This window comes from Chionomys nivalis, chromosome 4 (genome assembly GCF_950005125.1).
Source record: "Chionomys nivalis chromosome 4, mChiNiv1.1, whole genome shotgun sequence".
Lineage (NCBI taxonomy): Eukaryota > Metazoa > Chordata > Mammalia > Rodentia > Cricetidae > Chionomys > Chionomys nivalis.
Genome location: NC_080089.1, coordinates 22,910,128 through 22,927,973, shown reverse-complemented (window position 1 = coordinate 22,927,973; position 17,846 = coordinate 22,910,128). Strand labels below are relative to the sequence as shown.

General features: G+C 43.1%; 1 protein-coding gene across 2 annotated transcripts in view; it reads right to left on the bottom strand.

The window, feature by feature from the left end:
• The window catches only part of Bmper (BMP binding endothelial regulator), a 254,315-nt gene that overhangs the window by 106,408 nt on the left and 130,061 nt on the right, over positions 1-17,846 (bottom strand). For both annotated transcript variants that reach the window (XM_057767220.1, XM_057767219.1), the window contains exons 7-11: positions 15,061-15,160; positions 8,169-8,278; positions 6,374-6,514; positions 4,293-4,397; positions 505-550 (exon numbers count right to left, since the gene is read on the bottom strand). In XM_057767220.1, coding sequence (XP_057623203.1) covers positions 505-550; positions 4,293-4,397; positions 6,374-6,514; positions 8,169-8,278; positions 15,061-15,160 — 502 coding nt within the window. The remainder of the gene's footprint in view (positions 1-504; positions 551-4,292; positions 4,398-6,373; positions 6,515-8,168; positions 8,279-15,060; positions 15,161-17,846) is intronic.

Sequence of the window (17,846 nt, the reverse complement as noted above, 5' to 3'; positions counted from 1 at the left end):
GCTCTCAAAATTCAAGACTTTTAGAGAGACCCTTCAAGAACTCAGCTAAAAGTGTCAGGATGAAAACCACATCAGATGTGCCTGGGAGAAAGGATGACAGGAATGGGAGAGGGAAGAGGAAGGGCAGTTGTTTGGTGGTATAAAGAGAAGGAGTGAATCCCTGAGCGATTACGGATGTCTGGCTTTGCCAGGCATCATTATCCTAGCCGCAAGGACTGCAAATGCTGTTAGCCATTTCAAATGTGCATTAATTTATTTGTCCTTTAAAACTCCATCTAACCACTTGTCTCCTGAGCTCTCCTGACATCAGATTCTGATGGAGATATCCACATTCCAGTGTCTGTGGAAGGACAACATCTGATTCCGGGTGTCTATGGGGAGGTGGACACGTCCATCTCAAACCTACAGAATTGAGTCTACAGAAGAATCACATCAGGTTTCCCTATTCATCACAAAATATCAAACAAATAGAGCACATTTTTTTTTCCCAAAGAATGAACTTACTTTCAGTGCAAATGGGACAGCATCCTTTCCTGTTGAGAATCTTACCCTGGTCAAGAGGGGGGAAAAAAGAAACACCAGAGTTTAATGTTAAGAAATGGTCCGTTGGGATAAATCTTTTTTCAAATATCTAATATCAGCATTTAAAATCCTAAACAACATCAGCCCAGATTGTACTTGAACTTGACTGTGATGATGGCAGTGAAAAATGAAGTTTCAAGCATCAGGTTCCCAAGGCAGGCAAAATCATTCCAAAAATGTTTCCTGTTTTTATCCTTTACGAAACAGGATACCTCGAAATACGGTGTGATTTTTCTCACATGGAAGGAAAATGGAGACAGCCTGGACACAACTTCCTCACTGATCGCCAAATCAAGCCCTGTAGAGGTCAAGTGCATTCACACACAAATGGGCACCACGACCACTCTGTCCACGCTAGCACAGCCTTCTTCCTGCTGTGCTCAGCACGCTCCCCTGGAGGCTGCAATCCAAGCTAGGATGTAGGCATCCTCTGGATACAGGGCACTGCAGACCAAACTCAGCCGGGCTTCTTCCTCTGTAATGTCATCCATACTAACTCACTACTCTACCATCAAAGCCAGTGAAGCAGCAGAGAGTTCTGTAGTAGGGAGTAAGTTTCCATCACTGCTCTGGAAATGCAGGGCAAGTTCCTAGTCAATGCCTTTCCGCTTCCTGTGACATTTAAAGAAGGAACCATCCTCTGCAAACCATGTCAGAGGACGACGGCCTTTTCTTATCTCTGACCCCGTGATTAATCACCAGGAATAAGAAATGTAGAAGCAAATTAACATCCAAGGAACTACTCAGTCATGTGACCTGGGGCTGCTTATGAGGATTTAATGAGCTACCACTTTAAGGCTCAATGATATGACAGTCATGGTTACTAAGCACTGCAAAACCTTCCTGAGCTGAGTATATCGCCTTCCGTAGGGGAAGAAACTGCTGCCATGTGACACAAAGGTGCTAGAAACAAAATGTAAACTTCATTTCAGAGGCGCCACAAGCTACAGTCTTTTACCAGATTTTTATGCCACAGTTCTTCAAAACATTAATTATCACCTGCATTCAGTACAGGCTGCTGTGTGCACCCCGTGCTCCACCTCATTTGAAATTCACGGCCACACTCTAGTAGGGATGATTTCATCCCCTTTTGACAGAGAACAGGGAAGTAAAGCACACTGAGAGGTGGCCCAAGACCCAGGGCAGAGACCTACAGCTCTGCTCCGCTCATTCAGTACTGGCGAGGGCTGTGCAAAGCAGGTTGGAATATTTTCAAAGTAAGCAATCCACTGGCTTTTCAGATGACATTTTGCTACTGAAGAACGAAAGCCAGCCTCACTCATGCCTCACCAACTAAGCCTGTGATGGCACATTAAAGTCTATAATGCCAAAGGGCAGTGGTTCAGCCTTGCAAATGCTGCAACCCTTTAATATGGTTGCTCAGGCTGGGCTAGCCCCCAACCATAAAATTATTTTCATTGCCACTTCATAACAAATTTTCTACTGTTATAAATTATAATACAAATATCTGATATGCAACTTTTGTGACAGAGTCTTTCGACCCCCCAAAGGGGTCACAACCATGAGGTGGTGAACCATGACCATAGGGAATCTCATTTAACTTCTCAAAGGCAGAGTCAAAGAAGACCAGCCCAGTCCCGTGGAGGGGTCTCTGCGGAAGCTGGTCCGAAGCACTCTGCCCCCACTGGAATTGAGGGTTTAAAGCCAGGTTTCTATCCAAGTGTGACCGAGCAATTCTATATATCTGTATCTCAGTGGACACTGTCATTTCCCTTGTTCAGAAAATGAAAGTGGAGCTGGTCCTGTTAGTAAATTAGTGGGAGACGAATAAAGCACAAACTAGAAGGTCAGAGAGCCTGGCTGTGTGTCATGAGCTGGAAACTGCTCACGCTGTAGCCTCATCTGGAAGAAGACTCTATTCAGAGCCTACCTCGGCAGAGAAGTCTTGGGGGAGTGAGGATGCTTCTGTGACCACAGGAAAAAAAAACCTCAATATATAAGGATGATATTTAGGAGAAAGGGAGCTGATGGGCTCACCCATCCCTAGCGGGACTCCCAGTGCCTTAGAAATCACCCAGGAGGATTACAGGGAATACAACTACAACCCCCTTCTGAAAAAAAGAAAAAGAAAAAGAAAAGGTGTGGTACCCGAAACGGATGTAGAAGGGACACAGACTCTTTCCAGGATTTTAATTTTAGCATTCTTTTTTAAAAACTTCCCCAGTCATTGATGGGAAGGTGAAATTACCGTTTAGTTTTCTTTCTAAAAGGGCTTCAAGGTAGAGCTAACCGATCTCCAAAGATCTAGTGCTGGCTCTGAGAAGGAAAAGTGTGAAGGGGAAGGCAGGTTGAAAGGATGCCTAAAAACTAAAAGCTGGTTCTGAAGGCTGCAGTCACGCCAGGGTACTGGCATTAATTGCAGTGGGGGACGGACGGGCTGGGTAAAGGCTTTCCTGGGAGGGATGGACGTTCCGGGCCTGAGTGTGGTACACACAGCGTGATCACTAGGGAGACAGACACAGGCAAGAGAGCTGTTTCCCAGCAGGAACCACCGACCCAGCTATGAGCAGCAGAGCTGGCTTCAAGCTGGAAACGCCACAGTGGCCTGCTCAGGCGAGTTACGCGAGCCACCAGCTTGGCCCTGCTCCCTAGTTTTGTCTTATAGAATAAGGAAGCCCATTATTACTTCCATGTGCCGGGAGAGTTCATTAGCAGCGAGGTTCCCCGAGGACTGGCAGAAATGATGTGATTCCATTTTTCCCAATGAATATTTATAAGCGGTCCATGTTCAAGTCTGCTTATTGTACCTACTTTTTTTTTCTTTTATGGGAAGTTTTCAGTTTTATGTCTGAGGCTTTTTAAAGCAAGACTAATTAGGGGATTTTTTTTTTTACCCTTGTCTCCTCCCCTCCCCCAATTCAGTTGTGCAATGGCAACAGCTGTTGTTTTTTTGTACCTCATTTGGCACTCAAGTAAAAACAGCAACTTTTTGTTTATAATAATAACAGATGTGAATAAAATTAAAAGCTTTCTATAATGGAGACTAGCGGACCTGTTCTGAATATACGGATATGTTTTCTTCATTCACTGGAAGGTACTGAATAGGTTTGACATTTTCCCAAAATGCACAAAGCCTTGAAAGGTTTCGAGTTGCTGAGGTGAATTCAATGGAGCCCACGCTTTAAAGATAATGGTGGCTTTATTCAAGCCTCTGGGCTGTGGGCTTTTGAAAAGAGCTATTTCCATAAAGATGCTATTTCCATGAGCGGCTACAATGGAGGCCAGGGCCAGAGAAGAATTTTCTGCAAAGGAGTTGGAGCTTCTGCAAGGCAAGGCAATCCTCCTGGGGAATTTACTATTAAACAACCACATATTACCATGGCTATGAGAAGAAAGCTGAGATCTCAGAGAAAAGCAAAGAAAGAGAAGCAAAATGTAGTTATAATGTTAAACAGAAAATTCAACAGCAGAAAACAAGGTCTAGGCAGAGAGAGTGGGAGAAGGGTTTACATAGATGGATGAGAAGTCAATCAAGAGTAGGAAGACTGCAGCAAAAACTGGAAAAGCGTTTTGTCACACAAGGCTAGACTCCCAGGTGGGGATAGCAAGAAGAAATAGCAAGCTACACAAGAAGCTTCAGCTACTGGGGTCTATGTCAGCCTCTGGAGTGCCTGGCTGTCTTTTTAGAAAATGGCGTGGGCCTGCATTTCCGAAGGTAACGAGAAAGTGAAGCTGAATTCCCAGCATACCTGTGGGCAGCTACTGACAGGAAGGCACTGCTTCTTGCGACACTCTGTCTTCCCCTTCACACAAGCGCAGATGCTACAGTTGACGGAGGACCACATCTCCCCATCCTGCGGGACACAACACGGGATTCTGCTATCAGGCGGAGACTGCAGGAGCTGAGTCAGTGTGTTGTGGCTTCCCGATTGAGAAGAGCAGGCCTACCCTGCCTGAATCACACAGCTTAGCTAGCCCAAGTGACTCTGGGGCATCTATAGGTCCATAGGTAATCAAATTAGGGTGAGGGGGGATCTTGCTCTAAAGTACAGAGGATTCTCTGTACTAACCACGTTGTGTGTGCATCTCTCCCCTCATGTGTTTTCTACTTTCACCCTGGAAGATGAGGAAGTATGACATTCACAATGCATGAATAAAAACTTTCCTCTGTTTAGTAAGATTGAAATATTTGCTATCTTGGTCAACACAGTTCGTTGAGGTCTTTTACATATGGTGATGTAAGCCAAGCCCAGCTGTACCATACCTCTGAGTCACCCAGGACTTGAAAAAACAGAGGATATCAAACAGTTCCCAGTGGCTAGGCAGATTCCTGGTGGCAGTCATCTGAACTCACAGAGCCCAGACAGAGCAGCCCTAGAGACATGCATAGCTTGTACACTGCCTGGTTGGCACTCTCCTCTGAAAATGTGGGATGGTATTTGGGGAAGCCTTTCTGAGACTAAACGCTTGCTCAGCTAGAAGGCTGCTTGGTCAACGTATTGGGCTCATTGGCTTCATAGGGTGCCGTTATCCGGTTCTGAGCCAGAACCCATCAACCAGGGACATACTGTACTGAGGTTGGGAAGACCAGACAACAGGCAGATCTAAAGACAAAAGGGGGGGGTTCCTTTCCAGGCCCGTGGATTCAAGATCTTTGGTGCAACCCCAACCTCTTGTTTCTCAATTTTTGAAGCCATTTTAAGGACTGCCCACCGTCTGCTTCCTTTCAGGTGAGTCAGAACTCACTGGATCCGCCTTTAAAGGATGTTGAACTTACCAGTGTTCTACGAGCAAATATTCCCAGGGCTTACAATCTCTGTAAAGTACTTTAAATCCCAGGTACTAAGAGAGACATTTTTATAAAGTAATTAGAAAGTTTTTATCTAAAGCACTATGAAGAGAGGAGTCTATTTTATCTTGGAGCTCTAGGGGAAAATGATGACTTTAATAAAGAGGATAGTATGTAAGTGTCTCTGAAAACTTGTTATGTGACCCCTCCTACAGGCTTAATGAGGTCCCTAAGAATCCAGACCTCTCTTCAACCATGTCAGTGGAAAGGAAGCCTTGAGGAAGCCTCCACATCTAACATGCTGTTAAAGGTCTACAGGCTCATGGCTGTCATCAGGGGTGTCTCTATACAGAATCTCTCTTTCATCCTCAAGGAAAACATATCTAAGAGAGGCGAGACAGTCTGAACTAAGCCGACACCTACCTGTTGAAGTGAAATGGTTACTCTCCCACTTACGATCACCAGAAAACAGTGTAGCGCACACTCTGGGCCGAGGTGAAAGGCCAGTAGGCAAGCCTTGAGTACCGGAGGTTGGACTCTCAAACCTACGCTGGCCACTTACATGGTGAGCATCATCATCTGAACACCTCGACGCAAGCCATTTGTGTTAGGAATCTGTAGAATGCTGCTGGAAGCACCCAATTAATCACAGATCCCTCAGGATCTGGCCAGACAATGTGTACTGAACATCCCCAAGTGAAAAGGATGCTCTCTGTCATTTGGGCCCTATAGTCACACCAGCCACGTGGTTTGCTCAGCTGAGTTTCAGGCAGTGACTGATCACATATAGAAAGAGTAATAACATTGACGCATTTGGAATCTTTCAAATCCTTGTTTTTAACATATATATATATATAAAAATATATATACACATATGTAATCACATACATGTACAAATTAATATATTAAATATATGTGTGTATTTTAAAATGCATAAATAAAATAAAACTCTAATCTGCATTATGTCTGGGACCTTTCAATGGCCATTATAGAATAATGGCTCCCACAGCTCACACTTGTGATGATCTATCTCATACATACCCTGAAAATCTTGCTACCAAACTTGCACACTTTGACATCGTCTGGGGGCACTCGCAGGAGACACTCTTCACAACAGGCATCCCCATTGTTGTCACAGACTCCAGGCTGGGAGCACTTCTTCTTACACACCATTGTAGAGTCCTGGAGGCCCAAAGGCAGACTAGGAATTAAAAATGACTTCTGCCCCTCCTAGGCATCCTCCTCAGCCCTCCTTTAACAACCTGCAGTGGCTCTACCTTGCACTCTCCTACCCCATGCTTTCCTGTGGTGCAACAAACATTTCCTCCACCTCAGAACATGTTTCTGGACTAACACCTGTCGCAGACGAGGGTGCGGCACTCTCCCGGTCTTGCTTCTACTGGCCTATAACTTCAGCTCAACGTACTTGCTCAGTGGAAGAAATCCCAGATCATTATAGCCAACACAATTCCTTCTTCCTGCCCTCCTTTCACTCTACATAAACAGAGCTTGTTCAGGTTTCTTGCACCTTCCTTGGAAATTAGGAGGAGCATGGCTTGAGGCTTGTTGGAGAGGGAAGCTCCATAGATAGAAAGGGATACTGGATATCACAATGAATGCAGGCCACCTTTGGTAGCTTGAATGAGGACACCCTCCCTCCAAGACTCATATTTGCATTTGTAGTTCTCAGTTGATAAGCTGTTTGAGAAAAATCAGAAGGGTTAGGCAGTGTGGTCTTGTTGAAGGAATTATGGGACTGGTGGGGGTGGCCTTTGATGTTTAAAATGTCCTGCCATGCCCAGTTCCCTGCCATCACTGCCTGAAGATTATTTTGTAAGGCTCTCAGCTACTGCTCCAACCCCATGTCTTTCTGCTTGCCACTGTGATGACAGTGGACTCACCCTCTGGAACTTTAAGCAAGTCTGAAATTAAATGGTTATATAAGAGCTGCCTTAGTCATGGTGTATTTTCACAGCAACAGAACAACAATTAAGACATGGCTGTCCCTTTAAGTATCTACTTTGCAAAAGATGTCTACAAACTGAGGATGTAATAAGCCTACCATTTTCAGGAAAAGTATTCATTCTAGTAATCTAGCTAGAATGCTGGGACACATTGCCTGATTATGTCTCAAAGATTCCTTGAGACCCAAAGGGATGTACGTGCTAGCATAACTAGCTTCCATTTGTGGGCTGGGGGGCTGTCCCTCAAGCAAGAGAATTGGGAAGGCCACATGTTTCAGCAACAACTCAGTTTCAGTTTCCAAGAGAAAGCTGTGGCCTATGAGATTTCTGTATGGATATGAAGTCATGGGTGTGAAGCCCAAGCTCACAAGGAGATGTTCTGTGTGTTTACATGAAGCAGTTTTATGTTAGCACAGGAATATACATATATGTATATATATATATATATATAGAGAGAGAGAGAGAGAGAGAGAGAGAGAGAGAGTTTTATGGATAGCTCAGGATCATGCAAACCGTGGAAGGTGGGCATCACCTCAATAGAATATTTAAAATTGATCAGGTTTATCTCTGTGATGAACTATAAAGCTATGCCTTTTTCTTCCCTTGAATACAACGGAAATTATTTTTTATAGGTGTGCTAAGGAATTCATTTCAAATAGGTGGAGCCCTAGAGCAGGGTCATCTGTATTTGTCTGACTATAGAGAATGTTTAGGACAGCCTCCAGGTCATCTCTAAAACACTGAGCATGATTATATTCTTCAAATGGCATCAACAATGATTTCCCTGATGAATAAAATGCCTACATTTGCATACGGTTCCAATGTAATCCAAGCTCATTGGGTAGTGCCACAGCCTCTTAGAGCCCCCTTACCTTGCACGTGCATACTGTGCAGTTATCATAGAAAAAAGAAGATCCATTGTCATAAACATCACTACGAAAGAGGCAGCTCCCAAAAGGAAGGTCAAATACTTTCCTCTGACCTATAGAGAAACAAGAGTAAGCACAAAGTAAGCAAGACAGAAACCAGACATATCCCATTTTACATCTCATCAATAGTAATTACATCACAGGGCTGCAGGATAGTCTCGCGTGACCAGGTAAAGGTGATGTACAAAATAGAGCCTTAGATCAGATACACCATGAGGTCCCCAAGAATTACCAATGGGAAAAGCCATTGTATAAAAGTTTGATTCCACGGAGAATTTTGCACATTCAACACACTATCTGCTTACCATAGTGGACATATGCTGCCTTGTGGAGCTTATACAGAGTTAAGATTATTTCAGCACAACATGGTGAGTTCTAGAAATTGTGCCTAATTCTGCTGCCTCTTAGACAAGCAGTAACATGATCTCCTCAAGCAGAATTAGTGTGAGGGAGGCTGTAGCTAGAAAGAATCAAGATGCCCTCAGGATTATCATGAAATAGCATCTGTTATGGTCTAAATGGTTTGTGTTCCCACAAAACTCATACACCGAAACCTAAGCACTGAGCCATCATATTAAGAGGTGAGAGCTTTGAGAGGTGATTAGCTCAAGTTGGTGGGGGTGGTGGTGGCTCTCACTAAAATGTCTTTATGTAACAGACCCAAGAAACAATCCTTGTTCCTCCCACCATCTGAATAAAAGCAACAGAAACTTCTAGGAGCTACGAAGAAAAAGCTCAAAGAATCGGTAGGAAGCTTGACATGGACTTTACAGGTTCCAGAAGTGCATTACTGGTGTCTGAAAGTGACCCAGCCAATGACAAATTACTATAACAGACCAAACAAATCAACACATAAGATCAGTGAAGAAATTACACAAGGGCATAAAAGGGGAAGTTAATTCAAGGGACACACAGGGTGACTCCAATTCCATACGCCATATCCAGCTTCTGTGAGGACTGGACTGGTGAGCAAGGAGTCAGCACACTAGGCCAAAAAAAAAAATATATATATGATCTGATTTATTTCTTTCAGCACTTGAGTTTCTGCTCCTAAGACAACATGGAACCATCTTCGACGTGATTTGTTTCTTTAATTAAAGACTAAGTTAAGAAACTAATAATTCATGTTCACAGAACAAAATTATAACCACATTCCTCTTTCTTTTTAAGAAATATTAGCATTCATCATCAGTAAGCCCAATGGAATCTTCATTAGTAGACCTAGAATCGCTGCACGCATACCAAATGTTATTCTTACAAATACAGTTGTCAGAAATATCAGCAAGAAGAGTTAAGAAAAACTATTCTCTTCCTATGGCAGGTCAAGGGTACAGAGCAGGCCCAGCATTAAATTAACTGGGTCTCATAATGAGGAGGAAACTAGTCGGACATCAGAAGACAACAGTGAGTTATATGCTTTGGATCCCATCTATAGATCCCTTCATGACCTTGGGTATGATCATCAATAATGCCATTGCCTTGTATCATCACCTCTACCTGCAATGCTAATGTGAGAGTATACAACTAAAGGCCAGCCCATGGTTAGACAAAATGTAGCAATATCATTGTTTGTCTTGGCTTGTATACTTGTGTGTGTAGTAGCCATGTATGTTGTCGGTGTGTGTGTGTGTGTGTGTGTAGGCATGCATATGAGTATTATAGGTTGATATTAGGTGCCTTTCTCAATTTCTATCCATTTTACATGTTAAGGTATGTTCTCTCGGTTGTATCCAGATCACTGATTAGGTTAGTGTAGATAGTTACTTCCAAGAGTCCCCTGTCTCTAATCCCATGAAGATAGGATTGCAAACTAGTCACAATGTCAATCTGCTTACCCCCTGAGTTCTGAGGATCTAAACTACGGTCCCCGTACTTGCACAATAAAAACTGCTGCCCACTGAGATATCTCCCTAGCCAGAAATCACTATTAACATCCCAGTCAACACAGGCAATTCTTCTGTGCCCAACCACGTTTTGAGGCTCTTTAACTTCCAGAAAAATATAAAATTCATCCCTTCCTGAAGTACTCCTCTAACGCCCCCGGGATGTCATTCTGAAGCATCGGAAAACTGTTAGCTAAATCACATGGCTTGGCCCATCCCATTATAACCACTGCTGCCAAAACACATCTTAGATTTAGAACATTATAGCACAAGAAACATCTGGAGCCACTTTTAAAAATATTTATGACAACAATGATGTTGGTAATTTTTCACAAATTGAACATTATTCTCTTTATCAATCCATCCGAGATATGCTTCTGTCTTTGAAGAAACAAAATAAAACTAGACTCTAGGACAGTTTTTTCTAAAATTATAACCTGGATGCTCTTTTCCATACTTCATCTATATGTACTTCAAGTATCTCACAACTGACCACAAATGGTTTTGGCAAAATGCAGACAATTACTAAAATCAAATAGATAGATAGATAGATAGATAGATAGATAGATAGATAGATAGATAGATGATAAATGAATAAATCGTGTTCCATAGATTTCGGCATGTGGTATTTGTATTTCTATTCACTTCTAGGAAATTGCAATTTTCCTTTTTAATTTTTCCCTTCCCCTGATGTTGTCATTTCTATTGTTGTTGATATCCAGTGAATCCCATCACTTGTGGGAAGAGGCAGTCCAAAGAATGGGAAGAAATCTTTTCCAGCTATACATCTGACAAAGGGTTAATATCTACAATAATACAAGTAACTCAAAAACTTTAACATCAAGAAACCAAACAACTCAATTACAGAAACGGGGCAAGAAACTACAAAGAGAGTTCTCAAATGATGATATATAAATAGTTAAGAAATATTTTTTTAAAATGTTCAACATCTCTAGTCACAAAAGAAATGCAAACTGAAAACTGCTTTTTTATGTTTCAGCCTATCCCAGTCAGAATGACTAAGACCAAAAAAAAAAAAAAAAAAAAAAACCAGGGGCAAGTGCTGGTTTGAATGTAAGGAAAGGTGAACACATATCCATTGTTAATGGGGATGCAATTTGGTGCAGCTGTATGGAAATAAGTGTGGGTGTTCCTCAAATAATAAAATAGATCTATCACATGATCAGCTATGCCACTTGAGAATATCCACAAAGGACTCCATGTCCTAATACAGAGATACCTGCTCATCCATGTTCATTGTGCTCTATTAATAATAGCCATGGAATGGACACAGGGAGATGCCCATCAACTAATGAATAGATAAGGAAAATGTGGCATATTTATATAATGGAGTAATATGCAGCTGTTAAAAATGAAATTTTCTAGGAAATGGATGAAAATGGCAGCTATCATTCCCAGTGAAATAACCCAGACCCACACAGAGAAAGGGCTCATAGTGTCTCTCATATACGAATGTTAGTTTTGAGTCTTCAGATACTTGTATCTCATTTGGAATAGGCACAGAGTTAAGAAAAGTACTAAGGAGCCATGGCGGGGGGGGGGTCTTTCTAAAACAGGGCACATTGTTATAAAAGTATTAACAGGGAATAATGGAATGGGAAGGGCTAACTTGGGGTGGTGGAGGGGATGGCAATTAATATGGGGAGGAATAAATAGCATTAAAGTCTTTTTTTAAAATTCAGATGGAAGTCTACTTCTGTATACACACACAGGAGAGAGAGAGAAAAAAGGGGGCAGAGAAAGAGAAAGACTGAGAGAGACGGGGGCAGGGGAGAGAATGATTTATCCTATAACAGGACAAAACTTCTATTAAAAACCAGAGACTAACTAACGAGACTAGTGCCAGGAATAGGTCGCTTATTGTGAGGTGAGTGGTGAGGTCTCATAGACGTACCCACCCCCACGAGCAGTACAGCCTATTGCCAGCACTCTTGGCTGGCCTCTAGAACTTGAGGACTATTGTTGACACCACATCCTTGACTCATGTACTGTGAACCAATTAAGCTAGTACAAACTTGGACGCTTCATTCCTACTTGCCAGCTTTCATGGTACTGGACAATGCTATTCACACTACTAGAGAAGAAAACTAATCATTAATCGTACCCAACTGTAAATCTACAGCAATGACCGGCCTGGCAGGAGTCCTACTGAGTGCCATTGAAGTAACCAAGTGTTCTCTGATTCTACTTTAGGCACACCCCATAAGGTGAAACCCATATCTGGCACCATCATCAGGCCAAACCCCTAAGGCTAGACTGTCACAGACCCTGGAGGAGAATCCACTATTGTTATTTTGTTGAAAGTACATAGCATTAAGTAGACTTCTGATAACTAATTATACCCATAGATTAACGCATCAGTCACCTCTCATCAGAGAAACTTCTGTCTGCAGCAGATACTGACAGAGACCCCTCAACTGGCCAAGGCACAGAAAATAGGAGACTGTGGAACGCTCAACTCTAAATGAAACATATATACTGCACCCCCTTCTCCGAAGGCTAAGGGCTCATGGAAGAAGAGGAAGCAGAAAGAGTGTAAGATCGGAGGTGATGAATGACCATGGGGAAACAGTATCTTCCGCCATAGCAGGAAACTGTCCATATGAATTCAAAAAAGTTTGTGATGACATACACAAGACCTGTGCAGGCTAAAGCTAAACCAAATCCCAGCATGGAGAGGGATCCTGGGCATGAAATCCCACCCCAAGAATGAGGAGCTACTGGGAATTGTTAGCTGCTGGAAGCAGAGTCAATTTTCTCTAAGAGTGTAACCCCTGGTAAGACCACACATCCAAGAATATTTACACAGTACAAACTGGTCTTGAATATTTTTTTTTAAATAACAAAGTTGAGTGGATGGCCAAGGTGGGAGTTGATCTGAGAAGAGTTGCAGAGGGTGGGGGGAATATGATCAAAGCACACTGAACAAAATTCTCAAAAAACTAAAAAAAAACAAAAATATATACAGGGCTCAATGTGGAGGCGGGCATGGTGATCCATGCTTACAGTTCAAGTACTTCGGAGGCAGAGGAAGTATGAACACAGATTCAGTTGCTAATTTGGGCTATAATGGCAAGAATCTGTCTCAAAACTGAATAAAATTTCAGGGTCTTTGTGGAAGCTTGCTCATAAGCCAATTATAATGCCTCTTCTTCATGGTTGGAGTCTCCATTTCCTCCCCAGAGGTCCTTCCTTCTCTTAGACTACATGGCCCATTTCCATCATTATACAGCCTTTTGCTTATTCTATTATTACTCTACTCAATACTATTGTATAAACAGATATTGTATACATGGTGAGTAAATGGATAAACGACAGATGGGCCTATAAATTGACTGACCTATTGATTGATTCCTGAACAAACAGACTCTGTGCCACTTATTTCCTGAGTTAGATGTGGGCACTGGCTTAAACCAGCCCTCAGAAAACTGTACATTGTACCTAGAACTATGACTATAAATCTTTATGTAGTGCCTGTCTCTTATTTGAACTCCTAGCAGATGGCAGATGATAACTATTAGCACCGTTAATAGTGATGTAATGTCAGTATTATCTTGGGCTATGCCATCTGGAGAGGTGTCTTGGGTACTGCTCTGCGGATCCTGATCTTTGATGAGATGCTCCATTGAAAATGAGCAAGGCGGGGAAGGAAATTCTGCAATCCAAGCAGTGGCAGTGTTCCACGCGTAGGCATCCCGCTCAGGAGAAAAATCTAAGAGCACGTCAGTATCCATTGAGCCAGAAGCTGAATGTCACTTAGTCTTCACTAAGCAGTTTCCCAGCGTCTGCTTTTATGTGTTGTTTTACTTTTGTTGTTGTGCATACATGTTCTTTCCACCACAAAAGAACACAAAATCTCACTTTAATCCCAAAGTCATCACGGGCCAACACAAAACATTCTAGGGAGTGGTTCAGAGGCTGAGTGGACAACTTGATGTAAGCCATTTCCACACCATTCCACTGTGGTTTAGACCAAAGAAGGAAAAGGTCTCATTTGGCGCGGTTGTGAACTTTAACTTTCCCAAAGCTTACTGTTCTTTATGTGGTCTATCTGTAAAATACATGGTCAATAAAATGCGTACTAAACACAATCGCCACGGCTCCTGTGAAAAACTTCTAATGGACATGGCACACCCACAGCACTTGTTTCAAAGTTCTAACCAACATTATTTATCTGCAAGGCCTTGACAAATCACCACTTCCTCCTTGATGGACTCCCCTTGAGATGGCACAGGTTCCACCATTCTCTTGGCTTAAAACAAAAGGATGCTTAAAACAGTAACAAAACAATAGAGAGATTCAGAGAGACAACAAGCAGGTCACACCAGAGGTGTTCAGGGACACCACCAGCCTTCCCTGGGGATCTCTGCACAATAGTGGAATATCTTCTTTTTAGAGGGTTAAAACTAACAGTGCCAGTGTGATATATGGTTCTATATTCCACAATTTCCTGAGAAGTTTCATTGAGAAAAATCATGTAACCTGTGTGCAGAGCCTGGTCTATCTGGAGTAAAGGCTTGATGGAATAACAGATACTTCCTTCCAATCAAGGGTCAATTGCTGTTCATTGCAAGCTGCTCGCTTCCGGGCATCCTGAGGGCTTTCAGCTCTCAGGGAACGTTAGTCTACATTTGCTTCCAAATGCCTTTACTACGTGTTCCTAACAGTCACACATCCAGCTGGAGACTCTTTCTTCAGCACCACTCTTACCCCCACCGGATATTAGCCAGGTTGGAGCTGGATGCCAGGCTCCAGAAACAATGGAAGCCAAGAGAAGGGCAGCCTCTGAGCAGCTCTCAGGTAAGAGCCAATGCCTCCTCACACAGAATGAGCAGTTGTCTCCACGAGGCCATGAAGCAACATACGTACATACTCAGCAGAAACTTTGAGAAGGATTCACATTGTCCTTTGACCTGGAAATTGTCACTCACCCAAGCATTTGGGGCAGCACTGTCCTGGGGGTGTGTGACTAAGGTGCTGGGGACAAGAGAGAATGGGGCAGACTTCTCTCACGCACTGTGTCCTGCCTCCCTGAGAAAAGAGAGAGAAAAAGCATATTTAGAAAAGTCGGTGCACATAGACGATACACAACCGAGATATCGAGAGCAAACACAAGGCCTTTCTTCAGCATCACAATGGCTGATCAGCTCCCTCTGAGTGGTAGTCTGGGGTCCCCCACAAGCGTTTCTTTTATCTTCCCTGTAGGCCTTACAGACTCCAAAAACTACGAAAAGCTCACCTGCAGCTATCTGGTTGTAGACAACATCCCTCCCAACACCCACTACCTTTCTCTACCATTTCATTTCTCAAATCTAGCTTTGGAGTAGGCTAGGGTAACAACCATCTCAGATGCCCTAGGATATGAAAACAGTTTTAAAATGAAGAAAGCTAAAACAAAGACAGTAACAAAAACAAGCCAGCAATCCAAGTGAATCCATTTCCTATCCAAGCAAAGTGCTCCCATTTGCCAAGACTTTTTTGATCTCGCTATTCCCATCTTCCCCATCTTTCTCTAGACATCTCTCTACAGTAAGGTTTCAACCTCAGTCTCAGCTTGCAGAAACTGGAGGGTGCCCCACTGACGGTTCAACCAGAGAAGGCAGCGCACCTGCTTAAGAAGTGCTGTGGACGCCTATGTGCCACAGGACCATATCGCTACCTATTGAATCTGACAAAATATGGTTCATTAGCTATAAGGCCATAATGGCTGATACCGGAAGAGCTGGAAGAGCCTAGGAGGCCTACAGTAGGAATTTTGAAGACTTTAGATATGGTTTGCATTTCCTTCTACTAACCCTAAGAACCTCTTATCCCCAACATTCTTTCTCATCCTCTTGCCCCAGTGGCCTCCCCATGTCTCTGCCTATTGGTTTCTGTGTTCCCTTGGGAGGCAGAGACGTAAACTCCACCCCCACCCCCCATCACTCTCGACAGTGGCGTCTCAGTAAGCTGTAACTGAATATTCAGAAAGCTGGAAGAAGAAAAACTAAAAATGTTTCCCAATTAGTTCACATCTAACAAATCATCAAGGCTGGCATGAAGACCGTCCCAATCCCATACAGGTTGCTATACAATAAACTTTATAAATGAAGTCTTATTTTTCAGACGTAGGTAAATTTGGTAAGTAGATCACCAGACAAACGGGATTATCTTGAACTGGTACCAAGTCCTTGCTAGGTGTCCAGAGACTGATCTGACTGGGAGGTGATGAAGTGAAGAAAAGGTGGACAGGTGAACACAGAGACGCAGAAAAGTCACGTGGTCTGGGATCTCAGCTGGAGGAACTGTGAGGCCGCACAGACGCCTCATGTTTACTATGTATATCTGAACAGGAAGGCAGGATTATTGCGTATAGCTGGACAGGAAGATGGGTTATCATACATGAGTAAGCAAGAAGGAAGGGTTTGTGTTTTATAGCTGGATCAAGGAGCAGGTTTTGCCAATCTCAGCAGGAACAGCCTCTGTAGGGGAGCAGTATTCAGACTATAAATATTCCGGGACAGAAAACTACAATGGGCAATTTCTACACACACTATCAGTACCCGCATTCAAACCAGAAGGGAAGACTTTGACATTTCCTTACAATCCTCAATCCCACCCTCACCCTCCATGAGATGGGGCAGGGGTGGCACTTAGCTATTCCTCAGCGGGTCTGAGGCTTTGGGGTCCCTGGCATGACCATACCCCAGGCATCTACTCAGGACTTCCTCTGCTTCCCAAGACTAGGTTCTCTGGGATTTGAGCTGCAGAAATGCTAAAGGACTTACGGCTCCCCATTACCTCAGATGGAGAGTCCATACCTCAAGAGGCCTTGGTCAGTGAGAAACAGGCCTGAGGAGCCCTGGCCCAGAGAAGGAAAGCCCAAGCTGCAGTCATTTCCTCTCACCCCCCCTTCCCGCCCTGTCTGCATGAGCAGTAGACATTACTAGCGTTGGCTGTGGGGATCCTCTTGGCAATCACCTCTCCCTAGCCCAGTCTACCCTGTCCTTTGTTTCTGCATTCCCTAATTGTTCTAGTCACTTTTATTATTACAGTTTATTTTTTTGGTGGGGAAGAATTTAAAAAGAAAAGAGGCCATGTTAAGTCTTCATAAAGATCTGTTATTTTTAAGTCTTTTTAAATGTTGGATTGTTCCCTAAACCAATACAAAACATGCAAAAAAAAAATACCACAAAATACTCGCCTGTTTTTATATTATTTCCAGATCAAGAATCATTAAAAATCTCCCAAGGATCATGGGTTGTCCTGAGAATTCTTACTGAACTCTGCATAAGCCTGAAGGTAGAGATCTGTCAACAGACTTCAGGGGTGGGTAACAGGATTCTGGGCAAGTCGCTGACATGGCCCAGCTTATGCATAAGACCCAGAGGTTACATGCAGAGGGAACACAAGACGATGCTGACCCTTGCTTTTGATTTCTATGGAATTCATCTGTGAGCATTTTCTTACGCTCTAAGTTGCTGGCCGTACAAGGCTGTCTGTGTGCAGGCCTCTCTTAGGTGCACGAAAACACAGGCTTTTCATTGATATCCTCTGTTCTTGTTGGATCGGCATCTATTTTTAAAGTATATTTTAAAATTAGAAGTTTTAAAATACTGCATAATTTCTAAAAGTTAATGTGTCCAACACTTTGCAGTGCTGGCAGAAGGCTATGTGTGCACCGGTTACTTTCCTTGCTGCAAGGTCAAAGAGCAAATTTTGCATAGCTAATACAACT